General features: G+C 41.6%; 1 protein-coding gene across 1 annotated transcript in view; it reads left to right on the top strand.

Annotated features, from left to right (window-relative positions):
* Nucleotides 1–25,796, top strand: part of LOC139963232 (mannosyl-oligosaccharide 1,2-alpha-mannosidase IA-like) — a 104,133-nt gene that overhangs the window by 38,021 nt on the left and 40,316 nt on the right. Inside the window, exons 4-7 of the mRNA XM_071963836.1 lie at nt 7,720–7,814; nt 8,849–8,972; nt 20,612–20,705; nt 24,766–24,881. Coding sequence (XP_071819937.1) covers nt 7,720–7,814; nt 8,849–8,972; nt 20,612–20,705; nt 24,766–24,881 — 429 coding nt within the window. The remainder of the gene's footprint in view (nt 1–7,719; nt 7,815–8,848; nt 8,973–20,611; nt 20,706–24,765; nt 24,882–25,796) is intronic.

Raw genomic sequence — 25,796 nt, 5'->3', positions numbered from 1 at the left:
TTTCTGATGGTTATCATGCTGCATTAGTCGTAATATAATTAAGACCTTCGCTCCCCTCTTCCCTGTCTCCTACTACACTAATGCACTTTCCTGTCTACCAAGACCAAAACTGGTATAAGTTTGCCCTGTGCCCCCGGTGACCTCCACTACGGGTCACCGCACTCTATGTCTTCCTTCTAAATTGACCATAATGACATTTCTGCCTACACCTTTAAGGATGAATTCAACCAACGAAGGTTACTAACAAAGTCTACAGCAAGATTCCACAAGATTCCTCTACTATGCTCTCTCCATCCTCTTTGATCCCCTCCCCCTCTTCTGCCTACCCCTTCCTCTGCTATCCTCTCTCTCCCTACTCTTTTATCCCCTTCCCCTCTTCTGCCCATTATCTCTTCTGTCCCGTTCTTCTACAGCTTCCATTCATTCTCTGTTTTTTTTTGACATCCATAATTCACAGGGCGTACTCCCTCACCTCATATAACCTATGCATTACCGTATTAACCTCGCTCTAGCATCTGGCAATTTGTCTGTATGTGAGTGTGGCCATCTCCCTTCCGTAATTGCCAGCCTTTACGCAAGTATCGCTCTCTTATTGCTCTCACTAAATCCTAAGATTTCAATTACTTCGTCTAAAGATTATCGTTGTTTTTGTAATTCTTTTTCATCTATTCAACGTCCTGCACGTTTGAACTGCTTTTTGTCTTTGAAACGTTTTTTCTTTCGTGGTTTTCGAACGTTTTTTTGGTTTACCTCGTGAACGTGGTTCACGTAGCGTGGCTAGGCCCGCACTTTAGTGTAGCGTTCTCCTAGCGTTTATTTACTTTCACGTACAGCAGTCGTGTACGTGGGCTTACTTGCAGTTAAGTAACTGCTTTGTTTAGTTCTTCATACTGTTTTCGTACAGCAGTCGTGTACGTTTTCCTTTTGCAGCAAAGTAACTGCCTTGTTTATTTTTCGTACTGGTTTAAATACGAATTTCTTACTGTTCACGTACAGCAGCCGTGTACGTTTTCATTCTACAGTAAAGTAACTGTTTCTGATTTAGTTTTCACAGCTTCAAGTCTCGGAGATTATTCAAAAAAAAAAGAAATTTTCGGAGATTTCTCAAAAAAGAAAAATTTTTTCGGAGATTTCTCAAAAAAAAAAAAAAAAGATGGAAAACTGCCGTTCTTGTAAGCAGTTCCGTCCGTTCAAAGCATGGGACAAGCATGATTTATGCCCAAAGTGTCGCCCATGCGGGAGCAAGCAGACCTGCTCCATTTGCCAGGACTGGACCCAGGAGCGCTGGGATTTGATCGGTACCTGGCTGGCGGATAAAGCCGCAGAGAAAAGAAAGAAGGCGGCTTCCTCAAAGCAGGGGAAAAAGAAGCCGCCGGCGAAGGAACCCCAGGCGGCCATACGAGATGGCATAAGCCCTAAACATGGGGGAACGGAGGGCGCCATACGAGATGGCTCAAACCCTCCTCAGGAACGGGTATCCATACGAGATGGAGCTAATTCCCGTGCGGCGTCAGCTCAGCCACGGCCGCGACCCCAGGAGGGTCCGTCCACTTCAGGCCACGTGGAGTCCAGAAGCCCCCGAAGACAAGCGGTGGCGGACTTATTTACTTCCACTCCAGGGTCATGGGACCGCAACCGGAGAGATTTCTCGGGGTTCTCCCCGGAGGGTACGGAACGGCGCCAAAGCCGAAGCAGAAGCTGTACCCACAGCCGTAGCTGCAGTAGGAGCCGGGAAAGACACCGGCGACCTCGACGCAGGTCGAGGTCTGGCTCGTCGCCCTCGTCCTTGAGCGGACATTCTTCTGGGCGACACGGCCAAGAAACGAAAGAGGAGACAATCCCCAGACTCGGGGCAGGCTCTCCTTTCCCAGGTTAAAGACCTCCTGGGACAATTGTTGCAAAAGCCGAGTCAACAGGACCCGGAACAACAGGGGGCTCCGTCAATTCCACCATAACCAGCGCCACCGCCAGCACCGGTTACGGACGATCACGCCCCTGAGGAGACCCATGCAGATCCCGGGGACGACGTCTCCTCCAGAACTGATGACGCGCTGTCAATCGCAGCTAGTGCCCACCTCCTCAGTGGAGATTCCGAGGCGGAGGATGAAGAACCCTTACGGGGTACAGAAATTTCAGCGGAAGCCTTTGAGAAGGCGACGGCAGTATTCCGCAGAGTCCTCGGTTTCGAGGAAAGGGTGGATGCTCGTGCCCACGAGGGGCCGGCATCCAAACTCACATTGAACGCGGCCGCCCAAAAGCCTCGAGCCTCCATCCCGGTGGATGTGGAATGTAGAGAGCGGTTCGAGGCGGTGGCACAGGCGAAACGCTGGACAGCCTTCCAGCGATCAGCCCATCGCACTTTCCACGTGGGCGACGAAGACTGGGAAAGTCTTTTCACGCCACCCCAAATCCCGCCTCAAGTGAAGGAGAGACTTCGGTCGGCGGGTGCCTTAGACGGCAAGGACAAGTTCAGGGAGAAGGGTGCACAGACCCTAGAATCCTCCCTGTTCGACGTAGATAGGGCCTCCCGCGCAGGGATGAAGTACTCATCAGCCTTATTACTTTTCGCCGAGCTATTGAACAGATCTTTTCAACTGGCCCAGGCATCGGGTATCTCCCGCAAAGATACCGCCGCCATCATTGCCCTCCTGGGACCCGTTTCCAGGATGGTATTAGACCAGTTCGCCCGAGTCTCGGTTAAGGCCACCTTGACACGTCGGGACCTGGTTTTGAACTCCCTGAATTGGTCGTCCAGATCCACGGCGGATGGGTTCCGCAACTTACCGATCCTGGGCAGTGACCTCTTCGGCGGCAAGTTCGATGAGAAACTCCGGGAGGAGGCAGAGAGAATGAAATCTCTGAGGGAGGCGGACGAACACATGTCCCGCCCGACCTCATCCTCGCGCCCACGCTACGACTCACGACAAGGTAGCCGCTTTAAGCAACCAAGATCCAGCTACAGTCAGAGTCGGGGCGCCCCGCGAACACAGCAACAATCCGCTCCTTCGCGGCCCGAACATAGGCCATACCGCCCGCAATACCGCGGAAGCCGCGGGCGCGGTAAACGGCCCTAGGGATGCCCACCCCACCGTAGCGCCCAAGGCCAAGGTGGGGGGGCGACTAAGAGTTTTTTTGGGCTCACTGGGAGGAGATCGACCCAGGAGCCTGGGTACTGGACGTGGTAAAAAGGGGCTACGAGGTAAGAGTTCTCGTCTACCCCACCCCAATATGGCCTCTTCGCAACCACGCCAGTACCCGAGATACCGGAAAAGCGGGCCGCCCTCGAGGACGAGATCAACAGTCTTCTCAAAAAAGGCGCCATTACGCGGGTCACCACCGCAAACGCGGACGGCCCCCTCTTCCGGTCCTCGTTCTTCCTCACGCCGAAGAAGAACGGGACTTGGAGGCCCATCCTGAACCTCAGACCTCTCAACAGGAGGTTCATCCGACCGGAGAGGTTCAGGATGGAGACTCTCACATCAATCCTCCACCTACTGCGCCCAGGGATGTGGGCATCCTCCGTCGATCTAAAGGATTCCTACCTACATATCCCCATCCGACTCGAGGACCAGCGGTTCCTCGCGTTCAGGTACAAGGCCATAGATTACCGCTTCACAGCGCTACCATTTGGCCTCTCCACAGCACCCAGGGTTTTCACCAGGGTAACAAGGGCGGTCCTGGCTCACTTCCGCCGAAACGGGGTAATGGTGTTCGCCTACCTAGACGATTGGTTAGTACTCGGCAACTCCCAACAAGGGGCTCTCGCCAGTACAAACGCCACCGTCTCCCTCCTGACGAAACTGGGGTGGTTAATCAATGTCGAGAAATCCAACCTCGTGCCCACTCAATCGATCATATACTTAGGGGCCCGTCTCGACCTCGCCCGCGGCATGGTCTACCCGACGGCCGAAAGAACGGCGAGCCTAGTGGCCACGGCCAGAAAAATACTAGGCAATCGGAATACCCCAGCGCTCACGTGGCAGCGCCTGTTGGGGAAGATGGCGAGCTTCACAGACCTTCTAGACCTGTGCAGACTCAGAATGAGGCCGCTCCAGCGGCACCTCCTCAAACACTATGCCCCGGATCGGTCGTCGGCGGCAACGCCAATCCCACTTCCAACGGGGCTTGGCCCGTTTCTTACGTGGTGGGCACAGTCGGATAGGATCGCGGCAGGGCGACCTTTCCGGAACCCAGCCCCTACAACGTCGATCACGACGGATGCCTCCCTCAGCGGTTGGGGAGCGGTATGGGGCACACACACAGTTGCCGGCGAAAGGGCGGAGCCCGAGAGGGGTCTCCATATCAATATTTTAGAGACGGAAGCGGTCCTGAGGGCCGTACGTCACTGGGCAACCCACCTAACGGGCCACACTGTCACGGTCCGGTCAGACAACACCACGACCGTGGCGTATATCAACCGTCAAGGGGGCACTCGATCCCTGGCTCTCCTACGCAGGACATGGGACCTGCTCGTCCTCTGCGACTCCCTTCGGATGGGCCTATGGGCGTCCCACCTAGCAGGGAAAGACAATATACTGGCAGACGCACTGTCCAGGGGGTATCTAGACAATGGGGAATGGGAGCTCTCCCGAACGTGGTCCGACCACATATTTCACCTGTTCGGCAGGCCGTCCGTCGACATGTTTGCGACGGCCAAGAACGCCAAACTCCCGACGTTCTGCTCCAGATACCACGACCCACAGGCCTGGAAGACCGACGCCCTAGTCGTCTCATGGACGGGCCTCTCCATGTACGCCTTTCCCCCACTGGGATTACTCCGCAGAGTTCTCACGATGCTTCAGGACGTGGAAGCGGACATGCTTTTGATCGCACCTTGCTGGCCCAATCAAGCACGGTTCCCACTCATCATCGAGATGCTGGTGGACCTACCATACAAATTCCCACCGGCCGCCAAGCTCCTCTCCCAACGGAGCGGCCAAATAACCCACCCCGACATCAAGAGCCTCCATCTAGCTGCGTGGAAACTCTCCGGCTCTCGCTCCAGACAGCGGGGTTTCCACCGGAGGTTGCGGACATTGCAGTGGATGCCCGCCGGCAGTCCACGGTTAAAACATACGATTCTAGACTGCACCGATACTATGTTTGGGCCGGGGACAACGCTGTTGATCCCGTGGAGGCCTCAGTAGACCAGGTGGCGGCCTTCCTACTCGAACTCTTCCGAGAAGGGAAGCAAATAAGTACAATTAGAAATTACAGCTCCGCAATAGCAGCGGTTCACAGCGGATTCTCGGATGGCTCCTCAGTAGGAACCAACCCGATCCTCCGCCAGGTCTTAAGGGGCATGTTCCACAGACGCCCTCCCAGGCGACGCCTGGCCCCATCATGGGCCCTCCACGAGGTCCTGACGACCCTCGCGGGCTCTCCGTACGAGCGCTACACAATGCTCCATTGGACAAAATAACACACAAAACTCTGTTTCTGATCGCGGCCGCCTCTGCCAGGCGCAGAAGCTGTCTCCACACGCTCACCCTCCAACGGGGGTTCACGAGGTTTGAACCAGGAGGAGTCAGATTACTACCTGACCCTCACTTTCTCCCAAAGAACCAATCAGTAACCTTTACCCCGAACGAGATCTTCCTACCGAGTCTGTCACAAGCCTCGTCAATCGCGGAAGACAAGCGCTGGTGCCCTGTCCGAGCCCTTAAGTGGTACATAGAGAGGACCAAACAGCTACGTACCTCGGACAGGCTCTTCATTTTACCGCGGTCGCCTTACACCCCGGCCTCAAAGGACACCATTTCACGGTGGATGGCCGACTTAATACGTGCCCACACCCAGCCTGGGGAACCCGTCCGGGCGCATGAGGTCCGAGGCCACGCCACGTCCAGGGTGTGGTTCCGGGGGGTTCCCCTGGAAGATATTATGAAGGCGGCGGCCTGGAAGACCCCGTCTTCCTTTGTCGCCTGTTATCTCACAAACACCCCTGCCACGGAAGGGGATTTTGCCCGAGCGGCCCTAGGCCCGCCGCCCGCGAGATCCTCGACCCACCGCCAAGGCTCCTGTGTCACAAATGCATAGGTTATATGAGGTGAGGGAGTACGCGCTGTGAATTCCCCAAACCTTAACCGGTTTGTGAATTAACGAGCGACGTACTCACCTCATATAACATCCCGACCCGCCTCCCCACTATGGGGGACCTCGCGGACGGAACCATACAACCATGTCAGATACCCTCCTCGGATACTAGGGGAACTGGCCACACAGATATGACCATGTGACGGCCTTTCCCCCCAGGAATTTTCGAGGGATGTCATGGGGGTCCCGCCTACACCCACCGACGACCCACTTCGGGCCCACTCAGGACCCACCTGTCACCCACCACAGCCCACCTAGGGCCTCTTCAGGTGAGAATGTTTTTGGTTGTATTCTCGGGGTTTCCGCCCCTTGGTCGGTCCTCTCCCCCTTCTCCGTCCGGTGCCGCACCAGTGCGGCCTGGAAATTACGGAAGGGAGATGGCCACACTCACATACAGACAAATTGCCAGATGCTAGAGCGAGGTTAATACGGTAATGCATAGGTTATATGAGGTGAGTACGTCGCTCGTTAATTCACAAACCGGTTAAGGTTTGGGGAGTTTTTAAGCTTCAATGTAAATGTCCACCATGTTGATTGTAATTGTGTTATATTCAAGTGATTTGGAGTGATGAATCAATAATATCAAAAAATAAACTGTAGACTAGATAATAATCTCTCTTTCTTCTGTGTAATTTAATGGAAATTAAAAACATGTGACAATAACAGAGTTAATTGGAGTAACGATAGACAAGGCACTAAACATGAAGGACCACATGAGGAAAATCGTCCAAGCAGCTTCTTTTGCTATTCACAAAATTGGCCGTCTACGTAGATATCTTGACAGCACATACACGGAGTGTCTTGTACATGCTTTTGTGTCATCATGCCTGGATTACTGTAACAGTCTTCTCTATGGACTACCGGCAAGTCAGATCGAAAAGTTGCAGCGTGTGCTCAGCTACTGGGCTGCTTACTCCAAGTATGAACCATGAACATATCAAACCAATTCTTCAAGAACTTTACTGGCTACCATACTGGCTAACATACTTACTGTAGAACAGGTTACAGTAAAGTACTGTGTGATATTAAAATGAATCGATTTGCACCGCTACATAATTTAAATACTGTGCCAGTTGACAACTACTATATATAGAGGTTAATTTAATTAGCTGGTTATATTGTATGTATGCATTCTGCTCTTGCCCCGCCTTGCTTACCTGTCTCCTCACAGTTGGAGCACTCTGCAGATTACAGACTACTACTTAAACAGTAGCAGATATTTCGTTTAAATTACAACGCTTTAGAAAAACCTGCAAGGAAACAATTTTATACACACAGATCTTGACATTTAAGTTAGCATGACAGTATGGAGAGCTTAGTGACTCCTGTGCTGATTCATTACCCGAGAAATGCATTAGGAGAGTTGACTTTTGAACTTTGAAAAGTGAAAACAGATCATATGTTGTCAGTAACAGACAAGTAGAAGGAAATATTTTGAGCTACTGTAGGCATTGATCTCTCAACTGCACACTTTCTGCCCTGAATATTAAATACGACTCGTTCAATTTCCTTAAAACGTAGACTTCCTTTTCTTGCAGAATATTGATCTTTGGATCATGCGCATTTATACTGTGTAATGTACTGTACTGTGTATGAAACATCAATTTTCTTTTTCTTTTTCAGATGTTTAAAAATAAAGCAGCAGAGATCGCTGAGAAACTCATGCCGGCTTTCAATACTCCAACTGGTATTCCCTTTGGCCTTATCAATGCTAGAACGTAAGTTTATTGTGTGTCTTGGCAAGTGTATCACACTGTTTCACATTGTATCATACTGTATCACACTGTATCATATATCATACTGTATCATACTGTATCACACTGTATCATACTATATATCGTACTGTATCAGACTGTATCACACATATCATACTGTATGATACTGTATGATACTGTATCACACTGTATCATACTATATCATACTGTATCATACTGTATCATACCAAATACTGTATGTTAGTGTCCTCAGTACTGTAGATATTATTTAAGAGACAAGAAAGGTATCTTTCACCTTTAGTGTGGAGGTAATAAGCAGCAAGGATTTAATGTACTCTGAATGTAGAATCATGTAGACCTGCAGTGTAAAATGTTATTATCAGATTACAAGTAGCGATTGCCATCTTTTCAGTTTTATAATGTAACAAAGAGGTGGGATAGTTCACTTACATTTTTTTTATCAAGTTGGACCAGTTTATAATTAAAGTGAGTGGATTTTATGAAAGTTAAATCATAACCAGGAGATATTGTGGAAAGGAATTGAGAAATCAATATTTCTATCATGCTTTTATTTAACTTAAAACCAATATATATATTAAAAAAATAGAAAAATTCATGTTGAGATGTATGGGCTGGCTAGATGGAAAATGTGTATTACTGAGAAAATGAACCTGAATTCAAACATGACATGCCATGTGGCCCTGTGGGTCAATGGAGAAATTGTTTTTAGCAAAATACAGTATATAAGATCATAGATTTCCAACAGAACTTAAAAGACTGACTCCTGGATTATTCAAGTAAAACACCAGTAGACTCCATTAAGGATTCATTTGTACATCAATTATGTTTCTTATCTGCAATCACTATTGCCAAAACAATGATATAATCTGTTGGGAAATTGAGAATCAAATTGTAATATTGGTTTTGCTGCATGGATAAATCTGCATGGTATAGTATTGTGTTCAATACAATGATGCCAGGAATATTTTGAAAAATTCATGGCATCAATCACATGTGCTCCTTTGTTCTTTTTTCAGCGGAACTGGTCGCAACTGGGGATGGGCGTCTGGCGGTTGCTCCATCTTGTCGGAGTTTGGCTCCCTCCATCTGGAATTCTCTTACCTCTCTGACATCACAGGAGACTCCAAATATTTGGATAAGGTTGGTTAAAGCATTGAACACACTCTGACAATGTCTATGCTCTTCTGAAAAAGAAGTCTTCAGCTTACTTCAATCCTCTGATACTTGTCTCCTATACATGCACACTCTGATCTACCATGCCTAGAAATTGGTAACATTCTAGCTGTGTCCCCCACCCCCACCCCACCCCCAGGGCCCTCTCTAAAGTCACCACCCTCTTCCTCCTGGATCTACCATTCAGAAACACCTTCGTTGCGATTCTAGTTTGAGATTTTCATCCTTCAGAATCCTTCTTAAAGAAAAGCTGCATGTTATTCAATAATATGCAGGAATATTTAATGGCTTTATATAAATGACACAAGTAGTATCCAAATTAAAGCAAAATGCAGCTTTAGTCTTCAGGGAAGAACTCCAAAGCCTTTCATTGATTAAACATGTACAGTGGACATATTTTCTGATATGCAACAGTGACATGTTTAATGTACATCAATCCTCTGTTACCTGTCTCCATCTTTACATATATGCACTCCAATTATCCTAGCTTACAAAACACACTGTGCTGCAACTGACTTACTTCACGGTCAATGCCCAATTTATCTTCATTCTAATGCTACCATTCACAGACAAATTTATTGCAAAATTCATTGGCATAGTTAAGCTGTTAATGTTGTTAATTTCAAAGGAATTTTCAAACCTTTGCTTCTATTCCTTGACTTTGTGTAAGTTTCCTTCTTTCTGGTTTTTGTTTTGTGTTCTCCTATTGAAACTAACATGACACCTCACACAAATTGCCAACACACCAAGCCTCAGCTTTCCATCACTCCTGTAGGTGTCTAGTTCTTCTTGTCTGCCCCTAGCCTCAGCTGTTGTGTAATCCCTCGTTAACAATCTCACAGATTGGAAGAGCATCCAATCTCTACCAAGTGACAAATGTTGCCTTAGTCATCTGCATCAAACTGTCAGTGTTTACACTTGCGAATATTAATCCCCAAAAATTGTTTAAAGAGATATATATGGCGACAATACTGCTCTCATTATTAGCACAAAAAAATAATAATAATAATAACAAGAAAAAACATAAATAATAATAAGAAAAAAAACAAAAGAAAAAATATTTAAAAAATAAGAGGGAACTCAATCTTACATATATGAATTTGTTGCTATTTTGTCACATTTTACACAGATGAGGTAGTGCAAAACATACAAGACTCAATCACCAATCTTCAAAATATTTGCAATTTATAGTAATACATTTTAAATGAGATCTGTCTCAAATGTTACAGCTGCATCTGACAGTCTCTATGTTATGGATTAGATACAAGCTTTAAAAGGCAACTTGCCTAAAGAGCTTTAAATATTTTTATCTGGCTTGTGAGGGGAAATACGTAAATTTCAGTCTTGCATTAATAGGCAAGAAATTCCTTCAACTTTGACATTATTATCGTCACATTCATCTCATGTACTGAGTAAGTGATCAGGACGGGAGAAGAAAACAGTAATAGAGAGCAGTTCCATGCTCTGAGGGATTAATTAGCATTTGAAATATCTTTTGATTTGAGACACTGTAAGTTAAAAAAAAGAAATCAAGGTGACTCAAAGCAGAAACATTTAGTAGCATCATTAACCCAAAGAAATTTCTTGTGTATGTTAAATAATACGCAGACTAGGACTAAGTGGCGTGGTTTCTCCATGCAAGCTTGTTTAATTTATGTACTCAAGTTAAGATAATTGTATGAACAACATTGCTACAGTTCTTAAAATGGAACTAGAACAAATTGTGGTTAAAACATTGCATTGATAAAAATTCAATCAGAATGTAGAAATTGATAGTGAGCATTAAATATCAAGGGAAGGTTAATATACTTGCTTGTATACTTATAAGCATTCATATTAGTGTCATATTAAAGCCTCATTATGTATTCAATCACAGTGGTCTAAAGAATCTTGTTTTATTCCACTGTGTAGTAAATCACACAATAATGATTATGTACTTTTCCACCAGAATATAGGCCCATTCACATATTTCAGGGAATTGACAAATTCAGACAATCTCCTTTGTTTATCCAAAACATTGGCATTATATAATGTCAGACTCATTCCCTCTCTGTCTCTAACAACTGTTTAGTGTCAGAGTGAGCTGTTCAAAGGACACTTAACAATGCTTTACTCATTAAACTATTTAATCCATGACCATACTGACTCTCAAGTATTAGTGTGCAGTGTTAAGCCTAACATTGTTTTTTTCTTTTCAAGATCACAGGTCAATTGAATGTGCTCTAGCATAATATTTTGAACTGACTAGTTGTTGACAAAAACAAAATACAATTGTGGTACTGTCTAAATGTTATTTTGCTTGTTTCTGCTAATGGGCCAAAATATTGGCAAAATGGCCCTGTCATAGTTGTGTGATTATTAACTACATAGTAATACCAAAAATAAAAGAGTGTAGAGTTAGGGATAGATTTGTTGCTGTTTAAAATGGAATGATAATGAGGCTTTAAGTGAAACTTTTGGTGGACATTAATAGTCTGTTCCTTGTTCCTTTTTTCTTGGCAAGGTTAAATCACAATCTACTGAACTATCAAGTTGAAAGATTTGGAAACCAAATACCTGTATGTAAAAAAAAGGAAGTTAGGTATTAACTTAAAAAGTACTAACTTAAAAAAAGTATTACCTGTAACTTAAAAAAAGTTAGGTAAAGGAGTTAGGTATAGGTTTGCTGATGAAAATGGAATGCATAATAAGGTTTCTAGTGAAACCTTTGGTGGACATTACAGCACTTGTGTTTCATTTTGTTACAATGCCAAAGGCTCAGTAATTTTTGCAATCATGCTGGCGTGTGTGTGTGTGTATATGTACATATGCGTGTGTGTATGTGACGGCCAGTTTGTAAGCATGATATCTCAAGAAGCACAAGTTGAGACAATGTTATGCTTGATAGGTAGATGCCCTATGATGTGCAGATGTGCCTAATTCTTTGTGGTTGCCATCTGCATCTTTATAAATTGGTGGGGATTAACGTAAAATTTTAAAATGGCAAAATTTCTTCAACCATATGTCCGATTTAGTTCGTACTTGGTATGGTATGGCAGTTTTTGATGGGTACATGGTCATATGATCAAGAAATCCATTCTAATTATTATTCATGAATCGGCATGGCTAGAGTAATATCACAGTGAAAAGCTTGTAACCACAATATCCCAAGACCAACAAGTTGAGTCAATGTCATACTGGGTAGGTAGATGCACCATGATGTGCCCTGTTGTTTGTGGTTCCCATCTCGTGAATATTCATTACTTATTCGTAGTGCATTTAAAGTAGAACGATAGTGACAGAAAAAAAATCTCTCATTTTCATATATAATGTAGTTTATATGTTACCAAGCAACATATGTTTTTAATTTTCCAAATTGCACACCGGAAAGCTATAAAAAAGGGAATTAAAACATCGTTTTTTCGCCTCCGTAATTTAGGAATTTGCAAACACTGCAACGACCTTGAACAGCCCTCAGGTCAGTGAATGACGTCACTGTGATGATCTTTTCTGTTGTGAACTGTTCAGTACGGAGCTGTGCGTGCATTTCGTGTCAGCATAACTGTTATTTTCCGGCGTAATGTTCAAGACATAAATAGATAATGAATATCATAGTGTTTCTTGATTTCTTCACCACGTGTTTACAAGTTTTTTTTTACAAAATTTGCAGCGATTTCGCAACGATTTCCCAATATCTGAAGAGGTAACTCGCAAGCTAACCCAAAGTAACGTAAATCTCAAGATGACATTTTTGGCGGGTTTTATACAGAGTGATGTATGAATGTGCTCACTTAACAGTCAAACTGGCACAATAACAATAGTGATGATAGTCTCAAACGTAGATTAGTATAACATCCGAAAGAAAATCCAAAGTTCTAAACAAAGTAGATTCGCTTGTATGCACTAGGCCTACTGTAAAACATAAACGTTCCTTGTTCCGTGCGTCGTTAAATCCAACAGAAAGGTTTCATTGAGCTTGAAATACAACCGCATTTGAACTCAATCGAGATGTTATTCTAGCTCGAACAATTTTCTCACTATATGCAATGCCTTATTGCGTTTATTCACATGCATGCCTCGTGGTTTGGGCTTCAGGAGGAATCGTATTCTAGCCCAACTTCACGTAGGTCTGCAAACGGTACTCTCACACTGTGCAAACATAAGTGACAGTGTGCGCTACCGTAAGTAATACTTACACGATGTTTTGTTTCGCTCGAGCATACACACATTTCCTATTCGTATTACATTTAAAGTGGTTTGGAGGGTATGAACACATCTCTGCCCCAAAAAACTCTGCCTAAGCGACGTCCATGCCCCAATTGAAATTTGCACGTGGATTCTCTCCTCACATAGTCAATAGGTTGTTCACGTCTGACATGTCTTCCAGTTCCAACACTTACTGTTGCATTTATCGGGATATATATAAATAATGCGGCATAAAAGCATCAATCTTTCAAACTTTTATTACTTTAGTGACCTTGCCACACGCAAATTTCAATTGGGCCCGAGAATCATCTTCTGTGAAGTGGGCAGAACAAACTTTCACATTCTTGCCATGAGAAACTCCTGGTCCGATGAAGTCTTTCCTGGTTCTCCTCACAAATCGTATCCAGAGTTTCCGATATCTCTCACTACTTTTTCCGCTTGGAAAATTGAAAAAACTTATTGTAGAGTCCACATTCGTTCTGTTGCATCCCCCTACAACGCAATTTCTTGGATTTTGCTAGTGGTTTATGTTGTTTGTCGAGTCCAATATAGAGTAGGTTGCAACTAAACTTACACACTAAGTGCACACTGCTGAAGTACACTACCCCGAGCTCACCATGTTATCATCATAATGACATCACATGTCACTGTAGATCACGTGATCATCATATCGCTTTTTGCGAAAAGCCAAATTTTTGTTTAAAAAATCAACGAGTTTAGGAATTTTTTTTAAGCCTTTCCCAACATCGGATTGACTTGAATTTTCACATGTGTAAAATGGAAACCAACTAGAATACTCTTGAATAAAATCGTATTTTTTCGTCGATTGTGAAAAATCACTATCGTTCATCTTTAAACAATGTCTGTAGAGCTTTCAGTCTCTAATAGCTAGGGATTTGCAGCACAAATTGGTAACAGAAAATTTCCTTTCACTCTTACAATATATTTGTCTACAGTATATTTCACATTGGAATTGGAATAAATATTCTGTAAGTAATGTAAAATCTTTACCAGTGAATTAAATGGTTGAACTTTTGTCAACATGATAACTGATTCCTGATACCTTTATTTATATGTTGCTGCATTAGTCAATAGATAATCCCTCTTCATTTTGGTGTGCACAAGTTCATGAATATTAACATGTATGGCTTACCACACTGACTATGTTTAGACATTGGAAACACTAAACATTTTCTTTTCCTTTTATTTTTCAGACTAGGTTAAATTACAAACTGGATAATTTGAAACAAACTGTTCTAGGAAATACTGTTGCTAAATGTTGTAATTTGAGTCCACTTTAGATAAAAGATATGATTGTTATGGTGGTAGGGTATAGTGTTTGTTTTCATACCTAGGTACAGTTATCTTTCTGTTTTGATTGGATATTGGTATGGTTATGTCTTCATTTGTATACAAGAGAGTTATTTGCCTTGAATAGCTGTTCTTCTTTAATATCAACATTGGGCTTGATTAGTGTCCATATGTAACCTTATTCAACATAGGGAAAGCTAACTGTACTAAAGTAGTAGCAGTCTCTTAATAAGACAGCTGTTTGGTCTAGTCTGTGCTTGTGTGGTGTTTGGTAAAGGGGTTTTGACTGTCATTGTCACATTCCTTAATGGTGACATATAATTAAAACTGTGCACTTTAGGATGAGAAATGTTGTTGCTACTTTGAAGCAGATTTAGTAAAGGTTAGGAGTTATTATCAGAGTACACTATGAAAGTTAAGTTAGGTTGTAACTTTATGTGACTTTTGAGTATAAGCTTGTCTAATTTATATACCACCAGACTGTTGCAAATTTACGGCAAACTGAAGCTTTAAACATATAGAATTCCTTTGTTGTTTTTTTGCATTCGGGCATAGTCCCAGAATCATACGTTGACCTAACATTACTATTATGTTTACTGCATACAGTATATACTGAAGTACTAGCATTGGGGCATATCTATGGGTATAAGCTTCTTTGTTGGCGAAATTTTGTCCATGTTCCCAAAGGTATTAAACTTGCATATCTAGAGAAACTATTAGATATAGTTTGTGTTAACAAGGTCCAAAATCTTGGGATTGTTGCTGAAACAAAATTATCATGCAAAGAGATGGTAGATTCAATGGTTCAGACCTGTTTGAGTGTTTTGCACTAGTAAGGTATTTAACACTTCTCAAGTAATAGCTCAGGTTAATAAATTGTTCACCATTTTCCAACCACGATGTTAAATTACCGTTTTGCATACAGTAGTTAGAAAATGGGAGGGAGATGGGTATAGGGGCATGGGATTAATGGACCAGATCAAGAGGGTGCTCTGGGTAACGGTTCCAGAAGCATGGGATCCATTGTCAGTAGAGGCAGTATATGACATGCGTTTCTCATCTGTATACAGTAGCGCTCCTGTACTTTCAGCACTTTCCCCAAGCTTACCTGACTGCAGAACTGTGCAACTCTGTTAAATTGCTGTACTGTACATCTTGCTGGAAGTCTCCACACTGTGGGGCTTGATTTCCTCCTCCCTCCACCCACCCACCCCACCCACCCACCCCACCCACCTGATATGCAGCTCAGTTGTTAACATTAGTACCTGTCTAGATTAGTAATATCTTCCAAAAGCTGCACAACTTTTGAACTTCCAAATTGTCTGTACAGGACGCAGTTGTAGTTAAAGCTCAAAGTATGCAGTACTTATATACAGTCAGTAATGGCTCTGGGAATTATAGGCAGACTAGTGACTAGTTGTTTTATTGCTTGTTGTGTATTTCACTCTTTTATTTCATTTATGTTGATTAGTTTTGATCCTTGTGCTTTTATCTAATCACTCTTTATTTGGTTCTAAATGTCACATGGTGGGAATAGTAGACCTTTCAATCCTTAATTTATGATATGAATTAGAAGTTGTACTGTACACAAGTTAGAGACCTTTCTGTGGATTTGTTTTGTGCGCCACTCTTACCAAGCCGACTAGGATGAATGGCTCCAGTGGCCTTGCCATACATTTTTTATAGAAATTACAGAATTATTATAATTTTTTTTGGGGGGAGGGGGACTGGGGAACAGTACGTGAGTAATGCAAGTGAGCACAGAGCATGAACCATGTCAGCGTTGGATGCAAGGGGTCCTTATAAGTGCCCCCCACCCCCTCCCTCCCCCCAAATGGGAGCATGGGAGTGAAGCCATTGCAGTTTCCATCATTCCACAACTTTTATCAGTTTAATGACAGCAGCATTTTGGAGGTAGATGCAGGTAAATATGGGTCAGTATAGTTTATAAGTTCAAATATTAATATATAATTCATTAATAATTCTCTTTTCTTTTCATGATGTGATTAGATCCTATCACCAGTTACGGACATTGGTTAGTTAAATGTATGTGCATTTGTAGTACAAATATTAATAATGTTTAGATATTACGAGGTATGCATGCCAAAAAATTCTCAAGCAATTAAGATCCAACACTCAAAAATTTGCCCCTCCTGGGTAAAATTAATCAAGTCAACAATATTGTAACACAGCACTTCATTCATAGTTTTGTTTAAAATAAAACGGAAAATGCACATATATGCTGTATATGATAAATGGGAATCACTGCACATTATAGTAAACTTGCCACACAGTTTCCATAGTGTATTTATGTTGATGAAGACAGAAACATCAGTTGTTATGGGATTCACCATAAAAACTACAGTAATTTATGTACTGTGAGACTGCGCGCAATTTTAATCACTCAGAGAATGCAAGTATGTTTTTCTTCCTTTTCATTTCTGATCACAATGGATGGTTCGTTTGTTCAGAGATAATCGTAAGAAGTTTCTATAGTTAGTAGCTCTGTTTGTTAATCTGTTAAATTGGATTTTTGAGTCAAAAGTATTTCTTTGAATGAGTTATTGAATTTCATAGATGAAATTTTGGATGTATTTAGTGTCAAAACACAGACCAGATGGCCCAGCTGTACAGCACCATGTACAGTACAGTGCAGCAGACAGACAGATAGACAGACAGGTGACTGTACAGAGGTACCTTGCAGCAGACAGACAGACAGATAGACAGGGGGCTATTACAGAGGTATCTAGCAGCAGACAGACTGACAGACAGGGGGCTATTACCGAGGTATCTAGTAGCAGACAGACAGACAGATAGACATGGGGCTGTTACCGAGGTATCTAGTAGCAGACAGACAGACAGATAGACAGAGGGCTATTACAGAGGTATCTAGCAACAGACAGACAGACAGATAGACAGGGGGCTATTAAAGAGGTACCTAGCAGCAGATAGACAGGGGGCTGTTACCGAGGTATCTAGCAGCAGACAGACAGATAGACGGGCTATTACAGAGGTATCCAGCAGCAGACAGACAGACAGATAGACAGGTGACTGTTACCCAGGTGTCTAGCAGCAGACAGACAGATAGACAGTGGGCTATTACCTAGGTATCTAGTGCAAGACAGACAGACAGATAGACATGGGGCTGTTACCGAGGTATCTAACAGCAGACAGACAGATAGACAGGTGACTGTTACAGAGGTATCTAGCAGCAGACAGACAGATAGACAGGGGGCTATTAAAGAGGTGTCTAGCAGCAGACAGACAGACATATAGACGGGGCTATTACCGAGGTATCAAGCAGCAGACAGATAGACAGGGGTCTATTACAGAGGTGTCTAGCAGACAGACAGACAGATAGACAGGGGGTTATTACCGAGGTATCTAGCAGCAGACAGATAGACAGGGGTCTATTACAGAGGTGTCTAGCAGACAGACAGACAGATAGACAGGGGGTTATTACCGAGGTATCTAGCAGCAGACAGATAGACAGGGGTCTATTACAGAGGTGTCTAGCAGACAGACAGACAGATAGACAGGGGGTTATTACCGAGGTATCTAGCAGCAGACAGACAAACAGATAGACAGGGGGTTATTACAGAGGTACCTAGCAGCAGACAGACAGATAGACAGGGGGCTATTACCGAGGTATCCAGCAGGGTTATTATCGAGGTATCTAGCAGCAGTAGCAAACAGTGCTCATATTAGATACCATTTTCTTCAGTGTAACAAATATATCTTTCAGAATATCATCCTTTTCTATTTTATTGTGGCCTACATAGTGGTCTGTAGTACTGTATACTCCTGCAAAATCTTGGCAGCTATTACAATCCTGTAAAGTGCTTGAAAGTTAGCAATTTACCGAAATGACATTACACATTTTTAGATAATATTTGTATCTTGCTGTTAAAACATCTCTCAACTGGAACATTTATGCATTGTAGCGAATTTAATAAGCCCTGTGCCATGGTTACAGACAGTATAGCACAATACAACAAAGCCAATTGCTACTCTATAGTTTCCTTCCAGTATATAGTTAGCACATGATGTGTAAAACAGCTTTAATTTCTTAGAATTGACCAAATTAATATTAAATATCAATGCTTTCCACATATTTCCCACTCTAACGGAAGGTTGATCTGATCCAATTTAAAACGAGCAGATTAAACTGAATATAAGCAATACCATGGCCTGTCAGGTGTGCAAAGCAACTTGTATCTTTGGTAATTCAGTGAACATTAACAAGCCTGTCTACTGAAAGAACATCTGTCAAGTTACTTTGAAAGGGAATTGCAAGTGCTGTGAATATAGAGAGTAGAACTACCTGTAACCATTAGGAATTACATTAGGGCTGATGGAATCCTCTTGGGGGTTAGCTAAGCAGAAAATTTGATTTTAAATGTCTTAGAGAATTAATTCAGAATACAGATCCACAGATGTGTTTGTAATTTAAGAAGGATTACAGAACTGAATCATTCGGAAACAACTGAAGGTTTCTTTTTGTCCAGTTTGACTACAATTTGTAAACAGCTGGATGGAAGTTGTTATAATTTGGGCAAGGGTATCTGTAATAGATCTATGGAACTGTTGTTAAAGCTTAATTCACCTACAGTATATGCAGTGATCCATTAGAACATCACTTCCTATCCCAGATGACTGTTTCAAAGCTGTGAAGAATTATACAGGTTAAGGTGTACTTACTCTGTATGTTACTAGGATCTATAAACGATTGGATGGATTTCTTTTGTCCTAAAAAGATGATATAACATCATGACAGAAATGTAATTTACTGTGAAAGTTTTCTAGTTTGTCAAACAGAGGTTATCTTGACAGCTCATGCAACAGTGTCTAGTGGATGAAACAGTAGTGCCCTGTGTGTGAAACTACACAGCATAAAATACTGCATCCCATGCAGCTTGGCTGCAAGATGCTGCAGCCACCACAGCATGCAACTTTTGGCACAGTGCCTCAGGCTAATGAGTGTACTACCAGTTAAACCTCCCTGAGTGAGAATGAATACTACATTCTGAACGTACAAAACATATTGCTAGATCTACTGTTTAATGTGACTGAACTTAGTGTACATAGTGGTATAGACACTGATTTGGAAGCAGTGGAATATAGATATTCCGTTGGTACCAGAACACATGTCTATTAATGATTGAACATTTCATTTATGTAGTGACGGCCGGTGCATGTAATTATAGTCTAATATCAGAATGCTGTAACTGAAATTTCTTTTTGCACTGTCATGGTCAAAGTTAATTAGAAAGGTAGTTTCATGACCTAACTTTAACACCTTGGCATTTCATAAAAAAAGGATTTCACTGGAGCTGTTGCCTGACGTATCCAGTGAACTGGAAAATTATGTTTCTAGGATGAGAAAATGGCAGTATACAGACGATGCTTGCCCTTGATTGGACTTTTGAGTCATAATATTATCTTCTAGTATATATCAGTATGGTGTGGTTTCTGCATCTTGAATATTCAACAATGTTTCATTATAAATTCTATCAGTTCAATGCATCTACTTTTAAGAGTTTTTCCCTGATGCACAACAGTCTTGTACAGTATATCAGTGTATACTAATGTAGTCAATTGTGTAACTGACAAATGACTGTCACACATCCTACGATGTAATGTGTTAAAGGAGCCCTATAAATGTCACAATTTTCTGAACATGTTTGTTTTCATTATTTGATATTATCCCCTAACTAGGGTATAGTTCTTACTTTAGCTTACTGTATTCCAATGTATACAATATAGTCTTTCACAGTATATCAGTGTCCGACAGTGTGTACTACTAAACTGACAAGACATTCACACATTTATTGAACACAGTTAACTGAACAAGTACACACTAGATGCATGCAATCTATGTTAAAGCATGGGCTCTATTGGGGATTGCAATGTTGGTACAATTTTGTTTTGATAATAATTAGATAGTAAAATCCCCAAAACAACATTAAAACATATGATACTCTTCCAATGTAAAGTAATATAACATTCTTGGTTGATTTGTGATATATATATAGGGTTTTTTACATACATGCACCCCATGATAACATTATATTTAATATCTTTCAACTTTCTTGCCTTTTCATCTGCAGGTTCAAAAAGTGAGATCAATTTTGAAAAGTACGGAAAAAATAGATGGGCTTTATCCGAATTATTTGCATCCAAAGACAGGCAAATGGGGACAAAGTAAGTATATATATCTTGCTCACAGTGATGAGCAATGCTGTACTTTGTATTGCTTCAAGCTGCTTTTACATTGGATAATGTTTCACATTCCTTAATTTAATCTGCCAACTCTCTGGCTTGTTTCTTCACAACCTTTGCACATATTGTTTCTACCTTGTATAGGAATGACCTGGTGACCCTTTGACACATTTATATATATAAATGCCAGCCTGGTCAGACCTAATGTACTTTGATAGTAAGTGATGCTGTTTGAAACTAAAGGGATTTCTTTTCCTGATGATACAACCAATTTTCATTGTTTATCTAACAAAGGCCTGTATTAGACGATGGTTAGATTAATTAGGCTCTCTCTGGCTTCCACATTACGAACGAATATGCATCCAGCAAAACTGAGTACTTCTGGTAATCTCTGCAGAAGAAATAGATTAATGTTAGATCTCATTCTGAGGGAGATCCATCTGTATTCAAGTATTATTATATATAGAGGGCTCCCCCCCCCCCCCTGAGACATTACAGTTTCCCTTAATCTGCATTCTTCCAGGAAAGGGGTCCATGTTAACAGATACATCTGTAATGTTTTTTCATTAGTTGTTGAGAATTTGCCAAAGCAAAATTAAATCTAATCACAATATCCCCACAGCAGTCTTCTTTGGTACTTTTCAGTGCTTTCATTCATGTATTATGTTGTATGTAGACATTCCGAAAAGGCAGTCCTCAGGGGAAATGTCCCCTGGGTCTTTTAACAATGTCAGCATGATTACTCTTGTGGGTAATTTTATACAATCATGTAATCATTACACAGAAATTTGTAATTGCTACTTTCCTCCATGAATATACATTGGCTTGTCGACAATGTCACCCTTTCCAACAGTCTATTGACACATAGTGTTAAGTACTCTATTGTGCTATATCATGTGTCATGTTGCAGTGACATCCCAACTCTTGATATGAATATTTAACAATCTTCTGACATGTGAAACATTCAGCTGGGAGACCTGCAGAGTGTCAGACATATTAGCCCAACCCTCAAGTGTTGAATATTCAGAATGGGACATGTACTTACTTACTGTACAAATGCGTACTGTGACACCACTCTACACTGCACTACTATATCATGCTTCAAAGCACTCATACTGACAGTATGAACAGTCCCTTACCTAGATATTACAGAAACGGTATAATTCATTGCTGGTTCTATCAGTACAAGTGCTTGATGCATGAAATCTATATGTCTATATATATACATCAGGAGGCAATGGACTGGACATTGGAGCTTTAGAGATTTATATTGTAACATAATATTTGTGCAGCTCTGCTGTATGTGTGTAATGACTGAAGTTTGCATTCTTACAGTACAGTATGTAGTAGAGTAGTATAATTGGATTTCTATATTTAATACTTCACTTCCTTGCTTATGGCCTGTCTCGAGATGTACATCAAACAGTTGAAACATACAGAATGCTGGTCATTGCATTATTATAAAATTGTTTGATGTTACTTTTATGCTTCTGTCTGCTTCTTCACTGAATCCTTTCATTGCATCCTCTTTAAGTAATTAATGTATTGACATTAATTGTGAAGAATCCTTCCAGTTTTATTTACTTGACCTTCAGATGGATTTTCATAATCAAGTCCATACTATTTGGGCAACTTTTCATCAATAACTTGTTGATATGAAGGGTGGTAGTACTTTCTACATCATGTGTCAAGGTCTCTTTCAGTTCACTTGTAAACCAAGAAAGAAAGAAAAAATGAATTTAAGTATCAAATCTTTTGATGTTTTATTTAAATCTCTGATCGATATCTCCACCATTATATCACTCTATATGGTTCAGTATGTTCCTTATGCTTTCTTCTTTTCTACTTGACTCGACTTGAAACACTCCTCCATAATTCTGTGGACTATAAATCGTCAGTGGCAGATCCCCACAGTTGATAATTTGAAGAAATTAAAGTAGGACTGTTGCCAGCTTCAGTCATTTTAGACATCACTTTGCCTTAGAAGACCAATGCGTAATGAATCAAACTCTGGAGGACCATGTCTGTGATTGAAATATTTGATTAAATCTGACTTTTATCATTGATCACTCTACTGTAGACATGTAACATTGCCAGCAGAAGTTTTTTTTGTTTTTGTTTCAGTTTATTAACCTGAACTGCAATGAGTCAGTGCTGAGGCTTTGTATTATTTGGTTGGTCAGTGGAATAAAACACTCCTCCATGTATTATTGGATTATATATAAAGAAAGTGTGAACAAAGCTGCAGTATCACTGCAGGATGATTAGATATTGTACAAAGCTACAGTATCACGGCAGGATGATTAGATATTGTACATAGCTGATGTTCTCTGCTGCAAGGAGATGATGAGATTGGATCTAGATAAAACTGCACGGCATCAAGTAGATTCCGAGAAAGTCTAGAGTATTTAAATGCATAACGTAGAGCTCTATCACTGATGGTCCCTTTATACAATATTGAAGATACTGTACATTCTCTACTAATAGGAGATGCATGGTGCAATCTGTCTAGATAAAACTGCACGGCATCAAGTAGATTCCGAGAAAGCCTAGAGTATTTAAATGCATAACGTAGAGCTCTATCACTGATGGTTCCTTTATACAATATTGAAGATACTGTACATTCTCTACTAATAGGAGATGCATGGTGCAATCTGTCTAGATAAAACTGTACACAGACTATAGCATCAAGTCAATTCAGGGGTGGGGGAAAGGGGGGGTGAAGAATTAAGTGTAGCCATGTAGCACTGAAGATTGACTTCAGACTGTGGAGATGTTCTCTGATTTGCATGGAGTTGATTAAACTAGATTAAACTGTAAGGCATCCAATGCTGGACATCTGAGAGTGACTACAGATATACCATTAGTGAAGTATATTATTGCAGATTATAAACATGTTCTTTCATTGCAACGCTGTTGTTACTCTTATTGAAGCTTGATTTCAGGTTGTATTTGAGATGTTTCTCTGATGTAAATTAAGTGATCATGCAAGTTATGAAGATCAAACTGTATAGCATCAAAACCTGTAAATCCTATAGTGAATGTAAAAGTGTGCAGTGCCCCTGCATAAACTGTGAGGTAGCAATGCTAAAACAAGCCAATTGTGTCATTTATTTACAGACAGGAGAGTGCATGTAGGTAGACTGGGGGAGAGTGCATGTAGGTAGACTGGGGGGAGAGTGCATGTAGATAGACTGGGGGGGAGAGTTCATGTAGGTACACTGTGGGGGAGGAGAGTGCATGTAGGTAGACTGGGGGGAGAGTGCATGTTGGTAGACTGGGGGGAGGAGAGTGCATGTACAGTAGGTAGACTGGGGGAGAGTGCATGTAGGTAGACTGGGGGAGAGTGCATGTAGGTAGACTGGGGGGAGTGTGCATGTAGGTAGACTGGGGGGAGTGTGCATGTAGGTACACTGTTGGGGGGGACTATTAAATCCCAAGACCAGTAAAGTTTGGTGGATTTCTGAGTGAATGTATTCAATCTATATAAGTGAAGTACAGTATGATCGCAGTCTTTAATAACAGGTTATGCCGACATTCTCTGTGTTAATTGCAAGACCTTGATGCAATATGAATCTAGATTAAGCTAAATGTCTTCAAAAAGATTAAATGGAAAGAATGAGCATACTATACTTGCTTTACCTATCAACAAAAGGTTAATTTCAGATTATGAAGATCTTTGCTATTTATCAATTAGATAGGACTGCTGGGCTTCAAGTAGATTCTACAGTAGGTAAAATACTGAATGTAACTATCACTGAATGTTTTTATTCCTGGAAGTTTGTTTCTAGGTTAAGTAGTGTTAGTATAGAATTTTAGACATATGTTCGCCAGTGCTGAAAGGAATTGATTGGTATTTCCAGACAAAGCTGTTGGGCTTCTAGGAGTGTACAGGAGAAAGAGGGAACACAATAACAGATCACTCTTCGTCCTGTCCCAAGGATGCTTGTTGAAAAAATATAAATCAAATTGTTTTTTTCCTTGTCTTCATAGAAATCTTTTTGGCTAAAGTGTGTTCTTTTTTTTGCCCCCCTCCAAACAGAACATGTGTCCTTGGGTGCTTTGGGTGACAGCTACTATGAATACTTGCTCAAGTCTTTCATCTTGACTGGAGGGAGCGACACTCAGGCTCTTGAGATGTACAGAGAGGCAATAGAGGTAAGAACTAATTACAACAAACTTCCAAGCTCAGATCTGTTTTTGCTTTTTGAGGCATATGGATAACTTACCAAGGACCCAAATAAATTTGTTTGGCAAACAGCAGCATCCTCTCTTGAAACAAAACTTCTTTGAAGACTCTTGCTAATGCTTTTACTAGAGATATGTATCCCTCAAACTTAAAGTACTTATGGACACCTAGCCAATTTGTCCCAATCTTGTTAATGCTTTTACTAGATATATGTATCCCTCAAACATAAACTACTTACGGACACTTAGCCAATTTGTCCCAATCTTGCTTATGCTTTTACTAGAGATATGTATCCCTCAAACTTAAAGTACTTACGGACACTTAGCCAATTTGTCCAAATCTTGCTAATGCTTTTACTAGAGATATGTATCCCTCAAACTTAAAGTACTTACGGACACCTAGCCAATTTGTCCCAATCTGCTTTTACTAAAGATATGTATCCCTCAAACTTAAAGTACTTACGGACACCTAGCCAATTTGTCCCAATCTTGCTAATGCTTTTACTAGAGATATGTATCCCTATAACTTAAAGTACTTACGGACACCTAGCCAATTTGTCCCAATCTTGCTAATGCTTTTACTAGAGATATGTATCTCTCAAACTTAAAGTACTTACGGACACCTAGCCAATTTGTCCCAATCTTGCTAATGCTTTTACTACAGATATGTATCCCTATAACTTAAGGACTTACGGACACGTAGCCAATTTGTCCCAATCTTGCTAATGCTTTTACTAGAGATGTATCCCTCAAACTTAAAGTATTTACGGACACCTAGCCAATTTGTCCCATATGCAGTGCATTTGTTGCGTGTGATGATCTCAGTCCAAATCTGTTGAAATGTTTTGAAAAGGTCTTTTTAGGAATTTATCTGGGTAACTTGTT

Source organism: Apostichopus japonicus, chromosome 21, assembly GCF_037975245.1.
Source record: "Apostichopus japonicus isolate 1M-3 chromosome 21, ASM3797524v1, whole genome shotgun sequence".
In the NCBI taxonomy this organism is placed as follows: domain Eukaryota; kingdom Metazoa; phylum Echinodermata; class Holothuroidea; order Aspidochirotida; family Stichopodidae; genus Apostichopus; species Apostichopus japonicus.
Note: the sequence above shows the minus strand (reverse complement) of the source record. Positions and strands in the feature narration are given on the sequence as shown.